Consider the following 24994-nt stretch of genomic DNA (forward strand, 5'->3'; position numbering starts at 1 on the left):
GTTTTGCATTTCTTCCCTAATTTAACCTAACTGTACCGGAATTTTGAACCGAACCGTGACTTTAAAAAAAACGATGTACCGTGAATTTTGTGTACCGTTACGCCCCTAATACATATAAACATACATTCATACCAACCAACTAATAATTGTTACTTCCAACGTTTTTCCAAAGAGGTCGCTCAATCCCGTTTTTGTGTTTTCTTTTTCTCCTCCACGCCGCAGATTTTTTTCCCTACTCGCTTTCCGTCAAATCCCGCCTTCTCACCTGTGATTGGCTGAGTATCTATCGCCTGAAGCAGTAGTGGGCCTATTAGATACGGCTGTCCTATATTTTCAGCCACTCACAGCGCGGGAGACAAAAAAGGAGGCAGGGTTTCGTTACCGAATACGGGTCGGACTTGGCTCGAAGCGTGTGAGACCGGAAGAGAATATGACGCTTTGCCGAGCCGCACGCTGCTGCTGCTGCCGCTGCCACCGCCTGCGTGTGTCAGACGCTCGCAGTGATCATGGCGGACAGCGCGAGTGAGAGCGACACTGACGGAGCGGGCAGCAGCTCGGCCACTCTGCAGTGCTCTGCGTCTTCGTCTTCCAGCAAGCAGCAGGGTTTCGTGATTTCCCCGTTCCGTTTGGAAGAGCTGACGAATCGCCTGGCATCCCTGCAGCAGGAGAACAAAGTGCTCAAGATCGAGCTGGAGACTTTCAAACTGAAGTGCAAAGCCCTACAGGAGGAGAACCGGGACCTGCGCAAAGCCAGCGTCACGATCGTAAGTGCAGCGGGGGGAAGAAGCGTTCTGGCGAACAGGGCGCGGAGGCTGATCCGGTCCCGGGTGTGCAAAGCATGTGTGCGGGAGTGGGTCGAGTCCGGACATTGGGTCGCTAACGGTTTGTTTTGAGGCGTGTTTTGCTAGGCTAGCTAATTCTATAGTTGTATTTACCTATCCAGGGTAGCCTGAAATCAGCGTCACGTTGATGACATATTTATAAAAGAGAGACATGTTATCACCAAAAACATTAAAAACAATAATAATCGCTCCACAGCTTACAAACCATCTCTTCTGAGCCTCCTGCGCCTTCTTAGCTGCTATGCTAAACAGAGAAACAACGCACCTATGACGGACCAGTTTTCAAGGATTTCCTTTCAAATAAAACATATATTTTGTTGTCAAAAGACTCTAATATTATATAAATATATACACACACACACACACTATATATATATATATATATATATATATATATATATATATATATATATATATATATAGTATCTCCCAAAAGTAAGTACACCCCTCACATTTCAGCAACTATTTTATTTGTTCTCAAGGTACAATACTATAAAAAAGAAGCCTGTATATATTTTAGTCAATGTGCAGTTTGTATAGTAGTATAGATTTACTGTCCTCTGAAAATAACTTACATACAGCCATTATTGTCTAAATATCTGGTAACAGAAGTGAGTTAACTTATGGTGTACATGTCAAAACCATGTCCAAAGTATCAATACAGTTATTCCTCTACTTACGATGCAAAACGATACGACGCCCCCATCGTAAGTCAGAAATATCGTAAGTGGAAGATGATGCTATGACTGTGACAGCCTTTTCCACTTCGTGCTGATTTATAATTTCATTTTCTGCTTTAAACTGATCGCTTTCCTCTCCTTTTTTTCCACTACAAGCAGGAGACATACTTGGGGGCTTGAAAGACACGCTTTTATCACTGAAATTGCTGTTTGAAACAGAAAAAATACACACTGAGACAACTTTACTCCGGCGATAGCTACCAAGAGTGGGGCGAGAGATACGCTCATCCCAGCTGCGTGGCCTGTGCATGTTGCATGAAATTTTAAATATTTTTACAATTTTGTCGTATCGCTATCGTCATCATAAGCTCGAAAATTTGTAAGTTAATCCATTGTAACTTGGGTACCATCTGTATTTTGTTTGAGCACCATCGTTCTCCAGCACTGCCTTAATTCTCCTGGATATGGAATACACCAGAGCTGCACAGGTTGTTGCTGGGATCCTCTTCCACTCCTCCATAATGACATCACGTCAAGTCAAGAAGCTTTTATTGTCGTTTCAACCATATATAGCTGATGCATTACATAGTGAAAGGAAAAAACGTTCCTCCTGAAACCTGGTGCTACATACAATCACAGAAAACACAGGTCTAAGGACTAGTGTCCTCGCCACTAAGCTGAGGATCACAGAGCTGAAAGGCAGTTGTCATCGTGGTGGTGTGTTTGGGGTTGTTTTCGTGTTTGAAAACTGCAGTTCGGCCCAGTTTCTAAAGGGAGGGCGTCATGTTCTGCTTCAGAATGTCACAGTACATGTTGGAATCCATGTTTTCTTCAATAAACCGCAGCTCCCCTGTACCAGCAGAACTCATGCAGCCCCAGACCATGATGCTACCACCACCACCATGCTTGCCTCACCAGGGAGTCACCACACATGCTGGACACCATCTGAGCAAAACAAGTTTATCTTAGTCTCATCAGACCTACAGGACATGGGTCCAGTAATTAATTCTCTTGGACATGTTGACTCCAACAAAACTTTTGCAGGCTTTCTTGTGAGCCAGCTTTAGAAGAGGCTTTGTTCTGGGATGACGGCATGCAAACCTACTTGTTGCACGGTCTAAGCACTGGCAAATGGACCTCCTGCTTCTGCAACCTTTAAAGCAATGCCGGCAGCACTTGTGTCTGTTTTTGGATCCAGCTTCTGCACCTGATGCACAGCACGAGGACTCGACTTCTTAGATGGACCTTTGCGCTGCCTGTTCGGAGTGGAAACCCATCTCGGACACTGACTAAAATAGGAAGTTACATTTCTATAGTATTGTTCCTTAAGAAGATATATTAAAATGTTTAATATGGTTATTAACGTGCGAATAATGCAGCGCACATTTCTGTTTGACCATATAATTTTTACTCACTAAACATTTGTAAAGAAAACAATGTAAAGAAAGGACATTTCAGTCTGCCCAGTTCCTTCCACACCGATTTTGCTACATCCTGTCTGCTGGATTTCTGCTGGATGCTACCCACATCCAGTTTTAAGTACTGCTTGCCAACAAAGAGGAAAAAATGACCCCGTGCTGCATCATCCTCTCTCCATCCTCTACCACTGTTTACAGACCAGAGTCACACCATTTCTCAGACTACAAGCCATGCCTCAGGACTCTTCTCTGTTTCTAGCAGCCGAGGTGGTGGAACGAACTACCACATGACCTCCGAACAAGTGTGTTTAGCGGTCTTCGAACAACATCTAAACACCTCCTACCTACTACCTATAAACCATGTCGAAATGATATGCATTTGTTATTGATTTATGATTTTGTCCGGAAAGCGGTTTAGCCCATTTACTTCTGTATATGGAAGACCTTCGAAGCAATGTCTCGCTTCTATCATTTTCAGCCTACAAACAGACAAAGAAAACAAGTATTGTGTGAGTTTAGGTTTTTAGGTGACCTACTATCATATATTGAGGGCAATCCAAGCAGGCACAATCCTACAGCTAGAGATATCTTATCACAGCAGGTCACAGTAATCAGTTTGTATGAGCATGAAGTGTTCATGGTAAAACTTTGTGTGGCAACTATTGTTCCTCATGCACATACTTAAATATGCAGTTGTTTATGTACACCGTTTCTAGATTTATTTTGATTGTGGGCTGGACAATCCGACCAAACACTTGCTACAGATTCGCATGCTAGATCAGTTTCAGTAGTCAGTAAACGTGCAGTGAAATCGTGCAAGACGGGTTTTTTTGTTATTTGTTTTTTTTTTTATTCTCTAAAGAATTAAATGCTCATGCACCGTTTTGTGTTTTGCAATCAAATTTATTTGTGACTGTATAAAAGAGAACTGAAACTATCACACAGGCAGCGAAGCCTGTTGCCTGCTTTGGTTACTTAAGAAAAAAATAAGTGGCAATTTTTCGTTTCAGGAATTAGTACGTCGCTATTCTTTTACTTTAATCATAGTTATTCCAGACTCGCAGCAAAAAAAAAAAATCATGCTAAATGATGTCATTATGAATTCCGCCTTCTTGTTTGGGTTGGGTTTTTTTTAAGGGGCTGTGTGTCCTTGCCTGATATACAGCTCATAAATATTTAATAACGTGTCAACTTTACCATTATGGAAACCGTTTCCTTGGGGATAGGATTTTGGCGTTAAGTCTTTAATTTTGCACATTCAGTAATATTTTCTGTTTATCTAATCTCACTGTTTTTTTTAAGCAAGCTGTCAAGCAATCCTCAACTGTGCAGTCACATTTATTATTCTTTTATTTGTTTTTGTTATTTTTTTTTTATCCTTAGCAAGCCCGAGCAGAACAAGAAGAGGAGTTCATCAGCAACACGCTGTTTAAGAAGATCCAGGCTTTGCAGAAGGAGAAAGAAACGCTTGCTGTCAATTACGAAAAGGAAGAAGAATTCCTCACCAATGATCTCTCTCGCAAACTTATGCAAGTAAGTGCTGAGTCTTGGCACAGCCCGGGCAGGTTTGCCCATCAAGCATGAGACAGCACTTTGAATGCTGCTGAGGATTATGCCGATATAATATATTGACATAGAGATCAAGTATATCACACTATTAATATTTTATACTCTTTTGTTTTTTTAAAGACCTTGATTTGGAGCAGTTAAGCGTTTATACATAATTTATTTCATATTTCTTTTTTTTTTCTTTTTTTTTTAAACGCAAAATTTTGCTATGTATTGCAGATATCCTGTGATATATTTTGCCGTATCACCCACAAGTTTGACCCAGCTAGTGTTGTACTTTAACTAGGTCGCTCGAGGTAAAAGAAGTTTCCAGAAACTGCAGATGTTATGAATGCATGATGCAGCAATGAAGCAATGCTTTGGTCTGTATTTTTAACTTTAATTGGGTTTTCAGTAATGACACGTACGGTGAATCAAATGAACAAAATTGGCTGCGATATTGAGGCACAAATTATCCTGACCAGTTTCCGTTTTTGAGTGACAAAAAAAAAAAAGACTAAACAAACACTGAAACATTTTCCGCATTATTATACTTCTCATACCTAAATCGGAGCTTAACTTGTTCTTGGTTTGTTTTTTTGTTTTTGTTTTTTTAATTGTGTGTGTGAATAGTTTAATTATCGTGGTAACTTGGAAATGTAAAGCAATCTGTTGGTAAATTATAGACTGTCACTTCCTGTTTTGAAGGTGGAAATTAGGCGAAATGTTACATGATACAAATCAAGAGAACTTAATTTCAACTGAAATCTGACATCAAGATCGGGCCTAAGAGAGAGACATGTGAAATAAATCTGGTTCACAAATGTGCCTTTTTTTATTATTGTTGTTTATGTTCATGTCATTTGCCAGACACATTTATCCAGATTGACTTACTGAAGTGCTTTGAAGACTTCATCAATAAATATGGTGGTTTGTTAGAACGCTGACTAAAAATACAATCAGTCTAAAAGAGAGCTGCCAAACCACTTGGTCATTATTTGGTGCAGGGTCATTAAAGAGTTGCTACCAAGCCAGAATGTGTCTATAGATACATAGATATAGACATTGCCTTTTAAGGGCCACTGTCTTCTTCTTTCGACTTCTCCCATTAGGGGTCGCCATTAAGGGCCACTGTCTAAGTTGTTGTGATTTCAGAAAACCTACTTTTCTTGTTACTAGTTTCTAGACGTGTAGTAACTAAATGTGGAACAGGTTCAACTAGGTATTAAAGTAAATGGTAAACAAACATCCATCAAAGGTTCCTTAGACTAAGTGATGGTGATAACTGAGACACCAACTGACGAGAAGAGGGGAAAGAGGAAAAAGTAGGCTTCAACCTGAAAATAGGACTCCTATCTAAACTATGTCTCCACGGGCAGTTCACATTCTCCAACCCCATGTGTTTAATACGTGGGTTTACATTAGCAAATGAGTTCAGTCAGTCAGTGATGCTCTCAGAATTGCTTCAGCATCTTGAAACTCCACACTCTTACCAGCTATCCCATAAGAATATTTTTTCAAATGAAACTGGTCCATGTTGTAATTGTTTGTCACTGCAGTGGTTTTGCAGCCAACAAAAAGGAGCTTTTTGTGTTTCAATCACGCTGAACACACAACGTTGAATAATGCACACCAAAGGGGTGCAGGGTTCCACTGCCCCCCAATGTCTTTTTGTTCTTAAACCACAGGAACTCGCCATCAAATTACAATGTTTGATTTATTGTGGAACATGTCATGCTTTTTTATTTTGGAAAGGTTACTAGTTTGATTCGGTGTTGTGGATTGTAGAACATCCAAGGTTGTTCCTGTTTTCATTTGCATTATAGCAGCAATAAACGCTAGTCCCTAAACCTTACCTAATTCAGAAGTCCTGAATAGTTTCCTGTATTGAGGAACCTTTACTGCCAATAATTAGATAATCTGATGCATCCTCCGTGTTTTAATATCTTGTAATAGAAGATCCTCTCATGGTACAGTAAACAAATAGGTGTGTAAAGCGTATTTAGAACTTCCTCACATGTGATCCATTATTATTTTCAAAAGACTTTTTAATATATGTTATACTTCTCCATTATGTTGGGTTTGCAAAGCAGACTTGCAAAGAAAATCTGCATTATGTTGGGTTTGCAAAGCAGGCTGGTGGCTTTGCTGTGATGAATTAGCCATTTTTGCATGCAGGTTTATCAGACATTGATGAAGCAGCAGGCTTGAAGATGCAAGGTGTTTAGTCATGCTGACCTCATTCTTGCCTTTATATTGAATAGAAAAGCCAGGGAAAAGCTCTACCCGTTTGTGATTTGCTTAAATGAAGCTTAATAATGCAGATATTTTAGGGGCGAGCCTTGCCAAGCAATTATGCGCTGAGTCATGTGCTTTCCGGGAACATTTTAACAAGGTGGATTTTGTTGAGCTGTTTCCCGAGGTCAGATAAAAAGCTTTCAGCTCTGTATTTGAAATAAAGTAGTGTTTGAGTGAGTTTTTACTTCTCATTGATATGCAGCTGTCAGTATAAATATTTCATACAGTACTAAAACTTTTTTTGTTTGTTGTTTTCCTCCTCTTTTAGCTTCAACATGAGAAAGCTGAGCTTGAGCAGCATTTGGAACAAGAGCAGGAGTTCCAGGTCAACAAACTGATGAAGAAGATCAAGAAGTTGGAGAATGATACTATCTCCAAGCAGCTCACTTTGGAGCAGGTACTCTTGCAGTTTGGCACGTGAAGTTTCCTGTTGAGTCAAAATTCCTGTTTAGTGATTGCAGCTTTCTCAAGCACCTTTCATGTAAATATGGGGAAAGATTCACTGCTGCATGGTTCATTTTATTCCTGAAATAACCATTAGAAAAAAGGTGACCTGTGACCATGAAGCGATGCTCTTGATCAGTAACAATAATGAATGCGGTTGAGACTAAGGGTCGAGTGGCCATCATAATCGTCCGATAATCGCGTTGGGAAGTCTGATCGGTGGACTCTATAAAGGCGATCCAGAAGGAAACAAATATTTCACGCACTGCTAAATATGGGTTCACCGGTCTAATAATTCAACAAGGTTTGTAAAAAAAAAGGCAGTACATTACCAATCTGCAGGGTGTGTAAAAAGAAAATTCCATGAGGCGGGAAGCAGCCAAAACACCACCGACCTTATCAGAAATCTGAAGTTTTGTCACGTAAAGGAGTGTGAACAATTTATTGGCTAGCGCTGAGAGAGAGATGTACAATTCAGCAACACAAGTGAGACTCAATCAGCTGTCGGTAACGGAGATGTTTCAAAGACAATCCTACTGCAGGGACAGCAAGACACATAAAGAAATATTTGACAAAATAATGGAATATGCTTTGATCATCAGCTGCTGTCTATTGTGGAGGACGAATGGTTCCGGCAACTCGTTTTACTGGGATTCACGTTATATCAGTGGTTTTCAAAGTGTGGGGCACGGCTCTCTAGTGGGGGAATAAAGACATGACAGGTGGGGTCTAATAAACAGCAGGATTTATTTTTATTTTATATATATATATATATATATATATATATATATATATATATATATATATATATATATATATATATATATATATATATATATATATATATACATACATACATACACACACACACACACACACACACACACACACACACACACACACACACACACACACACACACACACACACACACACAATTAGTTCATTAATGCAAGTAAATTAAAACATCTGTTAGGGTACCTAACACAACTACACTTTCATTTTTTCCATTTTTTAACTTGCTGTTTGATGTTATTTATCATGTATCATGAATAAATAAATGGATAGATAAATAGATGGGTTCAAATACACTCTGTGATCGGCACCTGTATCAGACTGTGCAGCTTCCAGGGATCTGTGATCGGCCCCAGAAATAGTGATAAAAAGTGATAAATGATCTTAATATGTCAAGCCCAAAGAAAACGGTCTCCACATCATAAAACCACCTCAACCAGCCTGGACAGTTCACACAAGACAGGTTGGGTCCCTGGATTTATGCTTTTAGCTAATATATCTGAGCCTACAATCTGTGTGCTTCAGCATGTGATGAAACCAGACCAGGCTACATTTTTCCAGTCTTATGGTGACCAGTTTTGGTAAGCCTGTTCCCACTGAAGCTTCTGCTTTCTGTTCTTGGCTGATCGAAAAGAAACCTGGCTTAGTCTTCTGCGGTTTAAGCGTAAAGAGAGGTTCTCAGAGTTACTCTATTAGCCTCAGCCTTTCTTTTAGCTTTAACCAGTCTGACCTTTCTCTATTGATCTCTTTCATCAACAAGCACTTTTACCTTGCAGATCTTTTCTTTTTCTTTTTTTTTGTATTTATTTATAAATTTTTTGGTTTGGTTTATTGCACCATTTTGAGTAAAATCCAATGTGTGGAAATTCCAAGAAATTACAACTATAACCCTGCAATAACAGTCATGTTACATAACAGTTGCACAACTTCTTGATCATGTCTATTGTAGGCTTTTAATGGTGTTTTATTTGTTATCATCTTTTTGTATTTGCATTTTTTTTTCTGGAACACCTGCCCTAACCCATATAAGAGTGACAACGGCTGCTCCCTAGACAAACCCAAAAACCACCGAATGCAGCATTACTTACTGTGGAGAAAAAAAGCACGCCGAATCCTGATTATGTTGCAGCCATTTCTACCCCAGAGCCAAGAGGGTATTGGCCATACTCTCGGCACAGGATTGCATTACTCTCTGAATCACAGCAGCCCCAGCCAGTCATGGGTATTTGTGAGCATATTGGGGAAAAAAGAAATACAGTGGGCAAGAGCTTGCTTCAACTGTTTCAGAGAAACACCCTCCCTGGTTGGTGGCTGTTCCATTGAAATGTGATGAAAGAAGCATGGAAATGATCATATTTGGGAGAAATATTAATATTTTTTAAAAAAATCTTTATTTTGCAACTGACTCTTTGTAGTGCATAACAAATACTTGAATACTATTCATTATGCTTTAATAATATTATGTGTAGTTAATCGTGGACTGACCGAGAAACCCTACAAACACCAGTATTAAAGTCCATTAAGGTAAATTGTATTGTGTCACAGTTAGTCATAGTGTCTGCTCCAAAAGTTCGCTCTGTGTCCTACTGTGGATTTTATGATGACTGCTGATCTGACTTTCTCATAGTGAGCGTCTGACACCGGCATAGTCCTCAAAAGCAACAATATTTGCACATGGGTTTTCTTTAGAAAGCAACATTTTTAAGCATAGGGGTGCCGTTTGGATGAGAGAATGCATAGATTCATTTGCTTGCAAATGACCAGATATTAATTGTGTTCCATATAACCCAGTTTATACTACTGTAATGTTAAATTCTCAAATCCGATTGGTTCATAGCCTATTCAAAGGTAAAGTTTCTGCCGTTTGCACTATACTTATGGCTTTGTTTTGTCTTCTTTTTTTTTTTCTTTTCAGCTCAGACGAGAGAAGATCGACTTGGAGAACACGTTGGAGCAAGAGCAGGAGGCACTGGTCAACCGACTATGGAAGCGGATGGACAAACTGGAGGCTGAGAAAAGGTTAGTGATGATCCATTTTTTTTTTCTACTACAAACTGTCCCCCCCCCCCCCCAAATGCAGCCTTTATACGACAAACACACAAGTTAAATGATAAGGGCCATGAATCTACACTGAACATTTTATGGAATATTGGGTTAAATGCCTAACATTCTAATTATCTTCTATTTATGATCAGGATATTATTAGATTTTTCTTTCCTTCTCTCTCGCTCTCTCTCTCTCTCTCTTCCTTCCTCTCTTTATTTAATACAAACATCAGTAGCTCCAAAGCAGGCAGGGTTATAAATTCAGAATCTAGAAACAGACATTATTTAAAGTCAGTCCTTAAAGAATTCAGAGATAAAACAGTTTCATGGATCTAATAAATAGGTATAATGTAATTATTTTTAATTAATACTCTTAGATTAGTGGTATTTGCTCTTTTTCTTTTGTTTCTTTTTTTTTTTTTTTTATGTAATTACATCATTCCCACTGGTTTAATGTTGCTCAACATGGCATGCAGTTGTGTCATGTTGACATTATTGTAGTTGGTAACATCATTTTCCCGCATTGTCCCATCCATGCAGAATTCTCCAGGAGAAGCTGGACCAGCCAGTCTCCGCTCCTCCATCCCCCAGGGACATCTCCATGGAGATTGACTCTCCAGAAAACATGATGCGGCACATCCGTTTTCTGAAAAGTGAAGTGGAGAGGCTGAAGAAGAACCTACGCACTGCCGACCTTCAGCGTGAGTCCTCTTGGGTTCTCGCTACATGCTCACATTTTCAGCCAAGCGTGTTTTGCAGAATATGACAATGCACAAGTGCTGTATGCGGTTTCTAAGATCTGATTTAGATACGATGAAATTTAAGAGGGCTTTTTCTCTCACCTGAAACGTTTTTGGTTAATGTCCACTAGATGGCACTGCATATAGCAAAATAATCAGACTATCCTTTCGCCATCGCATCGTGCTGATGAAATCCTCAGCTTAGTTTCCTCAGATAGTTACCAGGGGGAATGGACATTGTCAAGCCAGAATTTATTTAGGTCTCTGACAGTTGATGGCATCTCCTTAAATAAAATACTTAAATATTATTTTTAAATAAAAAAAGAAAGTCCCAACAGGGAACATGACCTTGAATTTTCTCTCTTTCTGAGTTTATACAGACCAGAGTCTCCAATAATTGAGTGTAGTCCAAATTAAAGCTACTTTTGTTACATATATTCATATCTAATCCCATGTATGCAATATGCAGCCTTTTCCTTATTTATCTAAATTTACATTTCGCATAACTTGTTTCTCTCTCTCTGTCGACATTACCCGGTTATCTAAACTGCCCTATTGTTGATTTCTCAGACACAGAGAAGCGAGCACAGTACATCGAGGAGGAGCGGATCATGCGGGAGGAGAACATTCGGCTGCAGAGGAAGCTTCAGCGGGAGGTGGAGCGGAGAGAGGCCTTGTGCAGGCAGCTTTCTGAAAGCGAGTCCAGCCTGGAGATGGACGATGAGCGGTACAGAGACAGTGATTTCATTTCTTGATTGATTTTTCTTTCAGCTTGACCGCATTAATGCAACATTAGGAAAACAATTGTCTGTGTGAAGAATCTGTCACATGGGTTCAAATCAAACAAAACCAACGCTATTAGAATACTGGAGCTGGTGGACACTATGCGATTAGGCATCGACTGTAGTGTTTTTAATGAAAAGTCCCACATGCTTAGCTATATAATTGTAACATATACAGTACATACAAACACGTTTTTCACAGGTCAAACTTGTGTTCTGTTCTGTTTTTTTTTTTTTTTTTTTTTTTTTTTTTTTTTGCTTTTGCAGGTACTTTAATGAAATGTCGGCCCAAGGCCTTCGTCCCCGCACTGTGTCCAGTCCAATCCCGTACACACCCTCCCCGAGTTCTAGCAGACCTATATCACCAGGTACAAACACTTACACTTTCTCTTACTTTCATTATTCATCTTTATAGAGAAGTGCATTTATATAGATACATAAATATTGGAACGAACTTCTCACATAAAATAAAAAAGACAATATTTCAGTATAATATTATGTTCCTTGATTATTATTATGATTTTTTTTTTTTTTTATTCTAATATAACGTGAAGAGTAACAGGAGTTTAAAGTTTGCTACACAGTGCACATGAATATGAATATTTTCTTTTGATAACAGCTCGTGTATTCATGACCTAAAAGCTGATGCATTTTTTTTAATAGTTTGCTTTTTTTTTCTTTATGTAAAACAACTCCGTATAGAAAGAAACTAAATGCACTCTATAGTTACCAAAGTACTGTAGTCTTTTTGTTATTTTTTTTGGTTTGTTTGTTTGATGTGATATGTACAATGTGCTGTGTTCTCTCTCACAGGGTTGTCATATGCCAGTCACACAGTGGGCTTTACCCCTCCAACCACACTGACCCGTGCAGGCATGTCTTACTACAACACGCCAGGCCTACATGTGCACGTGGGAGCCTCACATGGCATTGCGGTGAGTCATTACCAGCTTGTGTGGTTTTCCCCTTAGAGAATACCAGTAAAACTAGTACATGTCATTGCAAGGTGCTCTGAAACTCTGTATTTGGGATTACACTCTAAATTAACGTCATTCCATCATCGTCGGTTTGGATGGAAGCAGATTTTCAATGGCTGTTTTGGGGTATTGTTTGTGTCAAACGTGAATCTAATGCTAATGACAATGAACTGCAGAATCCATACAAATATTCATTATTAAAAAGTGCTCGGTGCAGCTTGGCTTAGTAAAACTTCCCTTCGTTGTCACCTCACCCCAAAGGCCACGCCCCAACGAGCACCGTTCTAACGTACTCAAGCCGAGACCCGCATGATCATTTCTCCAAGTTTTGTTTAGAAACAGTACATTTCAGTAGGTCTACTATCAAAGATTTAGATACAAATCAAAAGAAGTTTAATTTCTCCACATGCAACACAACTGAGCAGACACTTTTATAATCCTATGGAGTGCTGATTTCCCAGCACTGTTATTTTGTTGCATTTTTTACATCCTTGATTTTTATTTTAATACATTTTAATATTAATGTATAGAGAGGGACAGAGGGAATTGCATTGTGTATATGTGGATTTAGAGAAAGCGTACGACAGTGTGCTGAGAGAGATGTTGTGGTATTGTATGAGAAAGTCAGGTGTGTCAGAGAAGTATGTTAGGGTGGTGCAGGACATGTATGAGGACAGTGTGACAGCAGTGAAGTGTGCAGTAGGAACAACAGACTGGTTCAGGTTGGACTGCATCAAGGATTGGCACTGAGCCCTTTCTTGTTTGCAGTGGTGATGGACAGGTTGATGGATGAGGTCAGACAGGAGTCTCCCTGGACTATGATGTTTGTGGATGATATTGTGATTTGTGGTGAGAGTAGTGAGCAGGTTGAGAAGAGCCTGGAGAGGTGGAGGTACGCGCTGGAGAGAAGAGGAATAAAAGTCAGTAGGAGTAAGACAGAGTACATGTGCGTAAATGAGAGGGAGGGCAGTGGAGTGGTGCGGTCGCAGGGAGAAGAGGTGTGATAGAAGAGTATCTGCAAGAATGAAAGGGAAAGTTTATAGGTCTGTGGTGAGACCTGCGATGTTGTATGGATTAGAGACAGTGGCATTGAGTAAAAGACAGGAGGTGGAGCTGGAGGTAGCAGAGCTAAAGATGTTAAGGTTTTCGTTGGGAGTGACGACGATGGACAAAATTAGAAATGAGTTTATTAGTGGGACAGCGCATGTAGGATGTTTTGGTGAAAAAGTGAGGAAGGCGAGGTTGAGATGGTTTGGACATGTTCAGAGGAGGAACATGAGTTATATTGGTAGAAGAATGCTGAGGATAGAGCCACCAGGAGGGAGGAGAAGAGGAAGGCCAAGGAGGAGGTTCATGGATGCCGACAGAAGAAGAAGAATGTTTGTTCGTCTCCTGATCTAGTCTTTATCCATGTGACCAAGGGTCTTAATTGTTTTTTGAGACTTAAAAAAAAAAATCCCTTTGATCTAAAATGTACATACTAAACATAATCCTTCCTCTGTTAAAATTATTTTAAAGATTTTTTTCATATAATAGGAAACTTCACTGTTTCATCCCAAGCCTCTTTTACATGCTGCGTGTGTATTGTTTTCAAAAAAAAAATTTTCTCTGACAGAGGCCGTCCCCGAGAAGAAGCAACAGTCCAGACAAGTTCAAGCGTCCAACACCACCTCCTTCCCCCAACATGCAAGCTGGAGTTCAGCCTGGACCTCCTCCTCCTCCTCCTCCACCCCCTGCAGCACCAGCGCAGCAGCAGCCCGCAGTGCCACAGCCATAATGCATGAGCTCAGAGTGGACTCAGACCAGAGCTACTGTATTCCCGTCCAGCCAAAGGCTTATCTATCCTATGTACATGGAGTTCGCATCTTCCTTTTGCACTGAGAATCAAATAGGCATCACTGTTAATCTGTGGTGTGTTTTTATTTTTTTTCCCCCTCCATTTTGGTTTTGAATGCAGTTCAGTGGTCTTGTGGCAGTGATTGCAACACTAAACCTGCTTGTGTTATATATATATATATATATATATATATATATATATATATATATATATATATATATATATATATTGCGTGTGTGTGTATGTATACACACATTGTTTTTTTTTCTCTCCCACTAGAAGTCATCCTCTAAAAGAAACACAGAGCTTAAGGCAGAACACGTTTAAAGGGCCTAAAAGTACTAAATTTCCTGTATTAAACCTTGGCTTTTCAGCCCCCCTGTCACGTGAAAGCACTGCGAGAGAACTCTGATCCGCTTTGCTAAAAGAAAAAAAAAAGTGAGAAATATCTGATATATGGCACTCTTTTTTTTTTTTTTTTACATATAATTTAATCTTCAAATAGTGGCACACTAGACACGTGCCACAGAGAGCTGTGTTTACAGGCACCAGATGGGTTGGTGGGAAAGTGCAGCTAATGGCTTTCAAGGGATGCAGATGAGCAACCATGCACACTTGGTCAAACGACCGATTAGCCAGAGGCCCAGGTGTTGTGCAGCCTGTTCAGTTCGCTTTAAATAGCAAAACATGCTTACGCAACAGTAGGCATTTGTACCATCTAGATAGCCTGATAAAAGCGCATGCATTAAATGCAGCCTGGGCTCTCTAGGGAGATGATTTGCTTTCTATTTACACGGTCGATAAAATGTATGTATATATATTTTGCTAAGGACGCAAAAGCATTCGTAATTAGCGAAAAGGGAGAACGAATGGTTTACTTATAATGCTGCTGTTGGTGTATTGCAGTTTGCATCTACTAAATAACTGTAAACACACAACGATACACCATGTTATTGTTTCTTGGCGTGTTTGAAATGAAATGCCTCGGAGTAGGCAGAAGGTTGGTGTTCGTTGTTCTCGTACCCAGTTCACCTCCTCTCACATTCTATTCTTAACAGTGTGAATGTAATGACCCCCATCCATAATGTGTTCCTAAATATAGATGTGTGGATTTTTTTCATTTTTTGTCTATTTGAAAGAATTATGCTACGTACACCCTCAAACTCCAAATATGTCACAAAGAAAGTGTAAATAGACACATTCCCATTTTTTAAGCTTTGCAAAATATGCCAGGATGCAGAAGGTTTGTTGTTGTTTTTTTCCCCGAAAAAACAACAAAAAATCTCCCGATAATTGCTATGTCCTTGATCTTGTCTTTGACCTTCTTGTCTATGGATGTGTCCTCGGTTCTTATTCATTACTACAGCCTATTTCACCTTACCAAATAGCATTCAGTTAGTGCAGCTATTGCGGGGGTAAAAAAAAAAAACTAACAAGAAAACTCGGAGCACTTACTGTTTATTGTAAAGAACGCTAATTTCCTGCAGACAACTGTTCAAAATGAAAATCGGCTCAGCGGTAGAATTCGCGGTACTTAGCTGTTTCGTCGTTGGTTAGGCACAGATGTTTAGTGAGGATGCTGTTGGTGGTATCAGGCCCCCGCAGTGTTACAACAACATCACCGCTGTGTTTGTCATGTAACACACAGGTGAGGTGTTTTGGAAGAGCTGTCTCGATACAAAACCTGTTTCCAGTTCATATGTGTATCGGTTTTATTTTGGTTTTTTTTGTCCACAGAACCCCCCCCCCTGACCCTGAAAAACATACAGGGATTTTTCTTTCACTCACCATTTTATCATTTCAATGTAAATATTTGTTTCATTGTATAAAGGGAAAAAAAAGAAGAATTTGTTTTACTATGAGGTGTTTGCAAGTCCATTTCAAGTTTGTGTTCAAATTTTAATATAGAACGTAAGATTTTGCTCATTTTTTGTTTTGCCCTCGCTTGCTTTTTGTTTTGTTTTTTTGTGCGACTGTTGACAAATGAATGTAACTTTTTTTTTCCTTGCTGACGTTTTACTGCTATCTAAAGTGGATGGAACACCTTTGAGCCTTAACTCACTGTGGTATTGCTAAATGTAAGCATTATCTAGCTTATCCCCACATCAAATAATTAAAAGCCTTAATAATGTGGTTAAGTTTTTGCCTGCACTTGAATCGCTTCAGGCGTTTGCACATATTTGTTATTACGGTAAAGACTCATGTTCTGAGTTTGGAAGAAGTGTTTACTACGTGCTATAATGAGGAAAGAACCCACATTGTATTCAGTTGTGCTTTTGCCATGGGGAAAAAAAAAGATGTGCAGAATAATTTTTCAACAAAGAGGAGCGTTTGGTCATCTGTTGGAAGCTACTGTGGAGCGTAAGCTCTTGACCTTGCATTTCGAATATCAGTAGGATTGTCCTGAACACTGAATCATGCGTAACATGATCTCCAGGTTAGGCAAACAGAGTTTCACTGAATGCTTCACAGGTCCCCGTCATTAAATCCTGCACTGGGTTGATTAGGGTTGCTGAAACGTGTTCGCTTCTGACCTAAAAAATGGGTCTGGACTTTTGGTCTTTCTGCAAGAAGCTTCAAAGTACATAATCAGCTAACTTCATTAAAAAATATGCATATAGAATTTGCAATGTTTGCGAAAACAGCAGTGCTATAATACACCATATTATTATTATTATTTATTTTTAAGCGAATGAAAGTACATGATCATATCAGTGCTATAAGGTGGACAAGTGAAGACCATAGATGGTGTATTTATGGAATCTCTAAAGATGAACTTAATAAATTAAGTTCATCTTTAATAAATAATAAATACAGAACATAATGTACTGCATATGTCCCTATTTATAGCAATGTCCAAGAGGAGATCCCTCTCCTGGCAGACCAGAGTTATTGTAGAATCTATTTACAGTTAGCTGAAGTATTCTGCTGCTGAAAGTGCTCTGCCGTTTAGCCAGTAGGTTGTAGTGTTCTTCATGATGTTTAACAGTTCGTGTGGCACCTCTCTCTCTCTCTCCACTACCAACTCCTAGCAATCCAGGTCATGGAGGAGATGTGAGGTGTTCTAAATGATGGTTAACTGTGTAGCTTTCTTTTGCCTAATACCAACTCCAAGCTCTTCAGGCTGTGGAGGGGAGATGTTCTTCATGATGATTAACAGCTTGTGCATCATCCTTTTCTCCACTATTTACAAGCTCTCCATGATGGTTAACATCCAAGCAATCCAGGTTGTGGAATGGAATGTGAGGTGGTCTTCATTATGGTTAACGGTTTGCTTAGTATTCTTCTCTCCACTACTAACTACAAGCAGTCCAGTTTGTGGAGGGAAGGTGAGGTGTTCTCTATGAGGGTTAACTAATCAAACAATTGGGTTGTGGAGTGGAAGTGAGGTGTCCTCATGATGGTTAACAGCCAAGCAATATGTTGTTCAGGGTATGTCAGAGGTCCTCCATGATGGTTAACAGTTTGTGTAACTTGCTTCTCTCCACCACCAACCCCAAGCACTCCATGGTCGTCCTGAATATTGACCTAACCTTCTTGATCTACAGATGTTCCTGTGAGGTTCAGTAGAAAACAGCTCAGCATCCTTTCCGGGTCCGCCATTCGGTTGCCAGGGGAGACCAGCTCCATGGCAACCTCTCAAAACGCGTACTAACAGCCTTAATAGCCAAGTGCCCACGTGGCTGCCGAGCAATGGAGCAGTCTACTGTTTAGTGCGCTAGTGTGCGGCTCCAGACGTGGCATTATTCAAGTGTTGGTAACCGCATTTGTAACCGGTTTGGACCAGAACCTATGCATGGACTGGTGCACAATACGGTAGTGCTTATTAATTGCTGCTGATAATGACGGGTAAATGGTGGTGTGTCGGTTTTCATCTAAATAGACCAGTTATAGAGTAGTTCTGATACATGGTGTAATTGGTCTTTATTTCGCCCCTTGTGGTGCCTTTGTGTCCTGTGAATTCCGAGGAAGTTACAGAGCATCGAAATGTGAGCAGACCAGCGGGAACAGCTTCAAACCGGTTTCAGTACCAGCGAAACAAAAGCGGCTCCAGCGCTCAGCTTGAGAGCAGACGGAAACACACACACACACACACACACACGCGCGCGCGCGCATACACACATATACGCAGCAGACAGCTGGTATGATTCAGCTGAATGCAGGTATACCCCTCGACTTGTTTTTTAATGGTCATTTATCCGAAATGTCATGATGTCATCCATGTTGGTACCTACAGCAGTTCAGACGGGTAGTTCAGCATCATAACTGCAGGCGCCCAATAACACATCCGAGACTCCCTGCGCATTACCGGTAAGTAAGTCTGATCATTATAACCATTTCCTTCTAATGTAACCCCCTCTAATCTCCCCCTATTGCAAGATCCAATCCTGAATTATGCATCGTTTTTCCTTGGCACAGTTGTTAATTTTGTTTCCATGTTATTTATGTGTTGTTTTTGTCAGATGCCTCTGTCTGATGTTGTTCACATTGACCATGCAAAATACATACTACTAAATACTACTACTACTACTACTAAGAACTAGAATTATAGAAGAAGAAGTGGATTATTAAAGTTGTCATATTTCAGATTGGCAGTATGAACACAATATTTATAAATCGCAACATGGCCCATTTCCAAACGACTTCACATTTCCTCTAGAAGTGCCCTAGATAGGGTTGAGAAGCTATGATTTCTAGTGATCTAGTGCACAAGGGACCAATTTTTTTTTTTTATAAGAAAAGATGAAGCTCAGACTGTCAGAACACCATTTTATAAAATTGAAGAAAACATGGTCAGTTAGACCATGCATGGTGTACAAATGTTCAATTCAAATTCTGATTTTATTGAATATGATTAATTTCATGTTTATTTGTTTGCACTGAACAATGCAATTTGCATTGTTTTATCTTCGTTTGTTTTTTTTCTCATTGTTAAATGAGTAAACAAAATCTGTGCCGTTTCTTCTTGGTGTTCACAGGATCTCTTTGAAGACCCTAGCGTAGAAGAATGAGTCTTCAGAGCTCTAAGAAAACCACGGATGGAGGCTGGGGTTGGGTCATTGTGGTGGCCTCGTTCATGGCCCTGCTCATCGCCTACGGCTCCCCCCAGTCTGTTGGAGTGCTCTATCCTGAGTGGCTCAATGCCTTTCAAGAGAGCAAGGGGATGACCGCGTGGGTGGGTTCTCTCGTCTCCGGTGTCGGCCTCATTGCCAGTAAGTTCAACTGTGTTCATGGAGACCGCATTAAACTGTAACCGTAGCAAAAGTTTATCCAGGCCACAGCATGAAACGATGCGTATGAAAGGACAGCCAGTTATGAGAAGCTGAATTTGCCCCCTAAAGTTCCTCTTTGAAGCCTTAGCCATAAATTCTTCACGGAGTAGGCATGTGCTCTACGGAGGCTGCTCGAATGCTTAACCTTGTCGTTTCATGTAACACCCCGAGTACTTAAAAGAAAATCCCTTTCAGTATTCCAGGTTAAACACCTGCACAGACCTTACTGAACTCTACCCACTGTGTACCTTTTAAATGATGTGGCTACCATTATTACCCACTGTTCGATACAAAGAGGAGTCTTGTTGGTGGGGAGCTGTGCTTCTCAGAGCGGGGTGCTGGAAAATTCCTTCTGGTGCAGGAAAATATAGAAATGAAAAAACAGCAAAATGGTTCCAATAAATAGACAGAATATTAGCTTACATATTTTAATAATGAATCTAGTATTTAATAATGATTCAACTTAGGTTCATAGATGTTCACTGGCTTCTTGAACTAATTGTTTTCTTAACTTTCGAGTGTCTGTTTTTAAGAACATGTACAAAAAAAAGCAGACATCAGTAATCCTATCTACAGACTCAGTAACTAGCGCTTATGAGTAACTTTTTAAACCCTGGATTCATTCATATTGGCAAAAAAAATGGATGGGCTGTTACAGTGTTCTAAGCCCTATTGAACTGATAAGGCCTGACCTGACCTTGTCAGCACAGTCAGCACGTCATTTTATGAAACGATCTGTTTGATATGTAAAATTAATTGCAATGCAATGTTAATGCATGTTAGATCACACTCCTGGCAAGGTAAATGGTTTTTGGAGCACCATTTGAGCCTGAGTGCTGTCAAATATCGTTTTGCAAGAATCCTCCAAACACATTTGAACATTTGATCAGTTTATTGTTTTATATAAACCTTGATTATATGCAGTATAAACAGCTGCTTCATTTATCGTCTTTTCCGTAGCACTGGTTTTTAACAGAATGATATTCTTCTTCTTTTTTTTTTTGCACAGGTCCCATTTGCAGTGCCTGTGTGGTAAACTTTGGAGCCAGGCCTGTGACCATCTTTAGCGGAGTCATGATCTCTGGAGGACTAATGCTTAGCGCCTTCGCCCCCAATGTCCACTTCCTCATGTTTTCCTATGGCGTAGTCGTCGGTACGTCCTGTGTTAATGTTTACAGAGGATATCCCTCGCCTCATGATAGTATAATTAGGTCGGTGTACTAACAATGGCAAAAGTGTTTTGGCTTGAATGTTTCTGTGGTCATTGTAGAAGGAACAATTTAAACACCAATTTTATTTTTGCATGATTGCTGAAATAGAAATAGAATAAAATCCATTAAAAAGAAAAGAAAAAAAAACATTTAAAGTAACAGTCTTCATTGTTGATCAGCACTGCATTTGGAGTGGGAAAATGTACAGAAAATCAGCTGAGAACTATGAAAATCACGCACTCTTCTATAATCATGTTTGAGCAGATAACTTTATAATGTGCAAGTGGATTTGTATAATTTCCCTCATTACTCCTCGTGCTTTCTTTTAAACAGGAGTAGGCTGTGGACTCCTGTATGCTGCTACTGTGACCATCACATGCCAGTACTTTGACAAGAAGCGTGGCCTTGCTCTTGGCATAGTTACCACAGGTAAACACAGCAATGCACATAGCTAATGCAGTGTTAACCATTTGCATGGAACGTGTTGTAATAGTATATTGGATTTACCGTTTACATTCATTCATTCATTATTACTTTTCAGGTACCAGTGTTGGAGGATTCCTTTATGCCACTGCACAGAATGAATTAATTGAGCTGTTCGGTCTTGATGGCTGCCTGCTGCTAATTGGCTCATTTGCACTAAACATTGTTGCCTGTGGTGGACTGATGAGGCCGTTGCACTTGCCAGCTTACTACCTCAAGCAGAGAGCTGCCCTGGTGGAGAAGGCCGAAGAGAAGCGCGGTGAGAGGCCTCTGGTGCTGGACCACTCTAATAAAAAGGACTTGCCTGTCACTGATTTGCTGATCACAATGGAGACCAAAGACACTCTAGCTTCTGAAAAGGAGCTGCTCATCTGCTCAGCTGTGGTCAGACTGCTCAAGAAGAAGCAAAAGGCCTACATAGATTATTTGCACTCAATTGGTGAACGAATGAGGGACCGGGTTTTTGTAGCCATGTGCTTGGCCCTGTTCCTCTACACGGTGGGGGGGTTTCCTCCACTGCTCTTTCTGGAGGACGTAGCCCAAAGTGAGGGCTTGATTGAGGGTATCAGTGTTGTCCCACTGGTCTCAATATTTGCTATTGCAGGGGGCATTGGGAAGTTCCTTTTGGGAATAGTAATGGACATCCGCTGGATAAACAGCTTTTTTCTGTATGGCTTCACACTAGTGGGCAGCGGCATGGCACTGCTTCTGATCCCTTTCACTAAGAACTATGTAGGACTCCAGGTGCTCTCAGCAGTGCTGGGTTTCTTCTCAGGGAACTGGTCCGTCACACCATACATGACCACCAAAGTGGTTGGCATAGAGCGACTCACAGAGGCCTATGGGATCTTAATGTTCTTTGGTGGATTTGGGATAATGCTTGGACCCCCAATTGTAGGTAAGCATCGAGATTTATTTTCCACCCCACTATCATTCTCAACGTTCTCTCTTTGCCAGATGTTTGTACTAAAAAGTTTTTATTGTTGCCTGCAGGCTGGTTCTATGATTGGATGCAGTCCTATGACCTGGCCTTCTACTTCAGTGGGAGTTGTGTGCTGCTGGGTGGAGTGCAACTTCTAATCTCTGCCCTGTCCTGCTGGGACAAAACCAATGAACCTTCTGCCAAACCTGAAGCAGAGCATACTTGTAACTGTAACAGAGTCGCCGCTGTAGCCTAAAGGACAGACGGAAATTTGTCAAATTTAATTTGCGTGCCCGAGACCATGCCTGAACCTGGTGTTTTTGGTTGATGTATTTTCTGAGGATACATTTTGCCTTATTGTTAGTTAATGTTTTGTAATTTGATGCTTTACTCAGTGTTTTGAAAACACCATGTTCCAACGAATGGACTTGAACTTGTTCTGTCCTTGCATAAAACATTTCCTAGACTTGTTTTATGGGGCCAGGGTTTTTATCAAAAAAATGTCTATTTTTTTTAATTGTTGATGCTGTCTGTTTTTCTTAAAATGCATGTCCCCATGCATTGTGTTCCTTTTATATCGTAGTGACTGGGATCTTTGTCATGACGCTCATTCGGGATAGGATGCAAATCTCTGACGGGGTTGTATTGATTCTGTACCTATTTTTTATTTTTATTTTTACAAACATATAACACTACCACAATCCGGTCCCATAATAATGATTTTGTTAGTTAGTTATTAGTGTTATTAATGTTGTACCAAAGTTATTTGATTGTAATTTCTTTTGGGCAAAGGGTTAAATCGACAATCTCATGCCACAAACCCAGTCTGTCTTTGTGTTGCTGATGTAGCCTTTTCGACATACTGTTGGCTTTTGATACAAAGAGCACAGCTTGTTTCGAAAAAGTTTCAAAAGATGTTACTCGTATGTTGGATGACTTTTCTGTCCACCTGGATTCCATTCATTTCAAGCGATTTGATATATTTCAAGCAATATGTAGACATATTATGTGTCTATTTCTATTTGTATACTATACAATTCTAGACTGTTGTATTTTTACATGCACTGAAGTAGATTGCACAGTGTTGATTTCTGTACCGTCTTTTTAGGTTTTTTTTTTTTTTTTTTTTTGATGAAGTTATTTTATTTGAACTGCCACTGTTTGAAGTTAAGTAAAAAAAAGATAAATGATATAGGGTTATATGTTATACCAGATGTGAAAGGCCCTTATACTGTTGTAATGCACATGATGCCACCTGTGATATTTATGTATTTATGTGTCAACACCTTTTTTTATAGAAATAAACAAAGCTCGATAAAGCAGTTGTCTGCATCAAATTTGTATATTTTAGCAATATTTTCGAATTATGATTTTGCACAATGTCATTTCAATCATAACATACAAGTTCAGAAGTTATTGAATGATCTGCAACAGCAGCTCTGACAGTGGTGTAGGCTGCAAGTGCTTGCAAATAGAACAGCACAGGTTGGGGTTAGGAGGGTTCAGGTTTGGAGATTAGGGTAATTAATCAAAAATATATTAAGTAACAAAGAAAAACTTAAACCCAGCCATTATGGTTGCACAAGCCAGTGCACTCTTAGTGCCGGTCCCAAGCCTGGATAAATGGGGAGGGTTGCGTTAGGAAGGGCATCCAGCGTAAAACTTGTGCCAAATCAAATATGCGGATCCCGAATAAGAATTTTATACCGGATCGGTCGAGGCCCGGGTTACCAATGACCGCCACAGGTATCGTTAGCCAACAGTGTACCGGTGGATATTGGGCTACTGTTGGCCGAAGGAGAGGAGGAAGATGTCTACAGAGACGGCAGGGAGAGGAGAAGTGGAGAAGAGTGGAGGTTTGGGTTGGTGTACAGTAAGAGTGTAGTGGAGGTGAAGAGAGTTTCCAGAGGTGGCAAAGTACACACATCCTTTACTTAAGTAGAAGTACAGATACTCATGTTTTAAAATACTCGGGTAAAAGTTGAAGTACTGATTAAACTTTTTTACTTAAGTGAAAGTAAAGAAGTTTTGGCTCTGACATGTACTTAAGTAAAAAGTAGTTATTACTGCTACCTGTTTTAGCTGTTAACTAGACCTCACATCATAGATAGATAGATAGATAGATAGATGTGATAGCCTAGTGGGTTAATGTCAGTATCCCCACAAGGATAAGTTTTAGAGTTTGATTCCTGGTCGAGCTGCTTGCTGTGTTGGTAAATAAAACTTCTGGGCCTTGTCCCCTCTGAAAACATTTAAATTCTGTCCTTTCTGTGTTGGATTGATTTCCTGGTCTTTAATGAAAGATAACTCCACCAAAAAACGGCACTTCTGTGGTAGCTCAGTGGCTTAAGGCTTGTGCCTGAACATGGTCATTAATATAGTCCACGCTGGTGATAAGGTTTCAAAGCCAGTCCTACAGGCCTTCTTTTTTACTGCGCTGGCATGAAACAAAGTATGAACCCTCCAAAAAGCACACATGCTTTTCAGCAGTGGTCGCTCAGTGGTTTAAGGCGTGTGCCTCATCTAAACATGCTTCCTAGTCTGATCTCTTCCATGGTTCAGTGGGTTAAGACTGGTATTTTGCTGTTGGTGGGGTTCAAGGTTCGAATCCTGCTTTCTCTGTTTCTGTCTTGTCTGAATTTCTTGCTTTGAAGCATGAAACAAACGATAAACCCCCCAAAAAAAGAAGGTGTGTTGTGG

General features: G+C 40.0%; 2 protein-coding genes across 2 annotated transcripts; both read left to right on the top strand.

Annotated features, from left to right (window-relative positions):
- Positions 1-423: 423 nt before the first annotated feature.
- ccdc6b (coiled-coil domain containing 6b) lies at positions 424-14473 on the top strand. The gene is made up of 9 exons (XM_046854007.1): positions 424-764; positions 4324-4473; positions 7055-7183; positions 9940-10043; positions 10610-10770; positions 11380-11536; positions 11859-11959; positions 12405-12526; positions 14184-14473. Exons 1-9 carry the CDS (start codon positions 507-509, stop codon positions 14343-14345), a joined length of 1344 nt encoding a protein of 447 aa, XP_046709963.1. The 5' UTR covers positions 424-506; the 3' UTR covers positions 14346-14473.
- Positions 14474-14621: 148 nt separating this feature from the next.
- slc16a9b (solute carrier family 16 member 9b) lies at positions 14622-23613 on the top strand. Its single transcript, XM_046854006.1, has 6 exons — positions 14622-18716; positions 19385-19618; positions 20688-20831; positions 21223-21318; positions 21431-22270; positions 22366-23613. Exons 2-6 carry the CDS (start codon positions 19414-19416, stop codon positions 22548-22550), a joined length of 1470 nt encoding a protein of 489 aa, XP_046709962.1. The 5' UTR covers positions 14622-18716; positions 19385-19413; the 3' UTR covers positions 22551-23613.
- Positions 23614-24994: the final 1381 nt, after the last annotated feature.

The sequence above is a fragment of the Silurus meridionalis genome, chromosome 7, assembly GCF_014805685.1.
Source record: "Silurus meridionalis isolate SWU-2019-XX chromosome 7, ASM1480568v1, whole genome shotgun sequence".
Lineage (NCBI taxonomy): Eukaryota > Metazoa > Chordata > Actinopteri > Siluriformes > Siluridae > Silurus > Silurus meridionalis.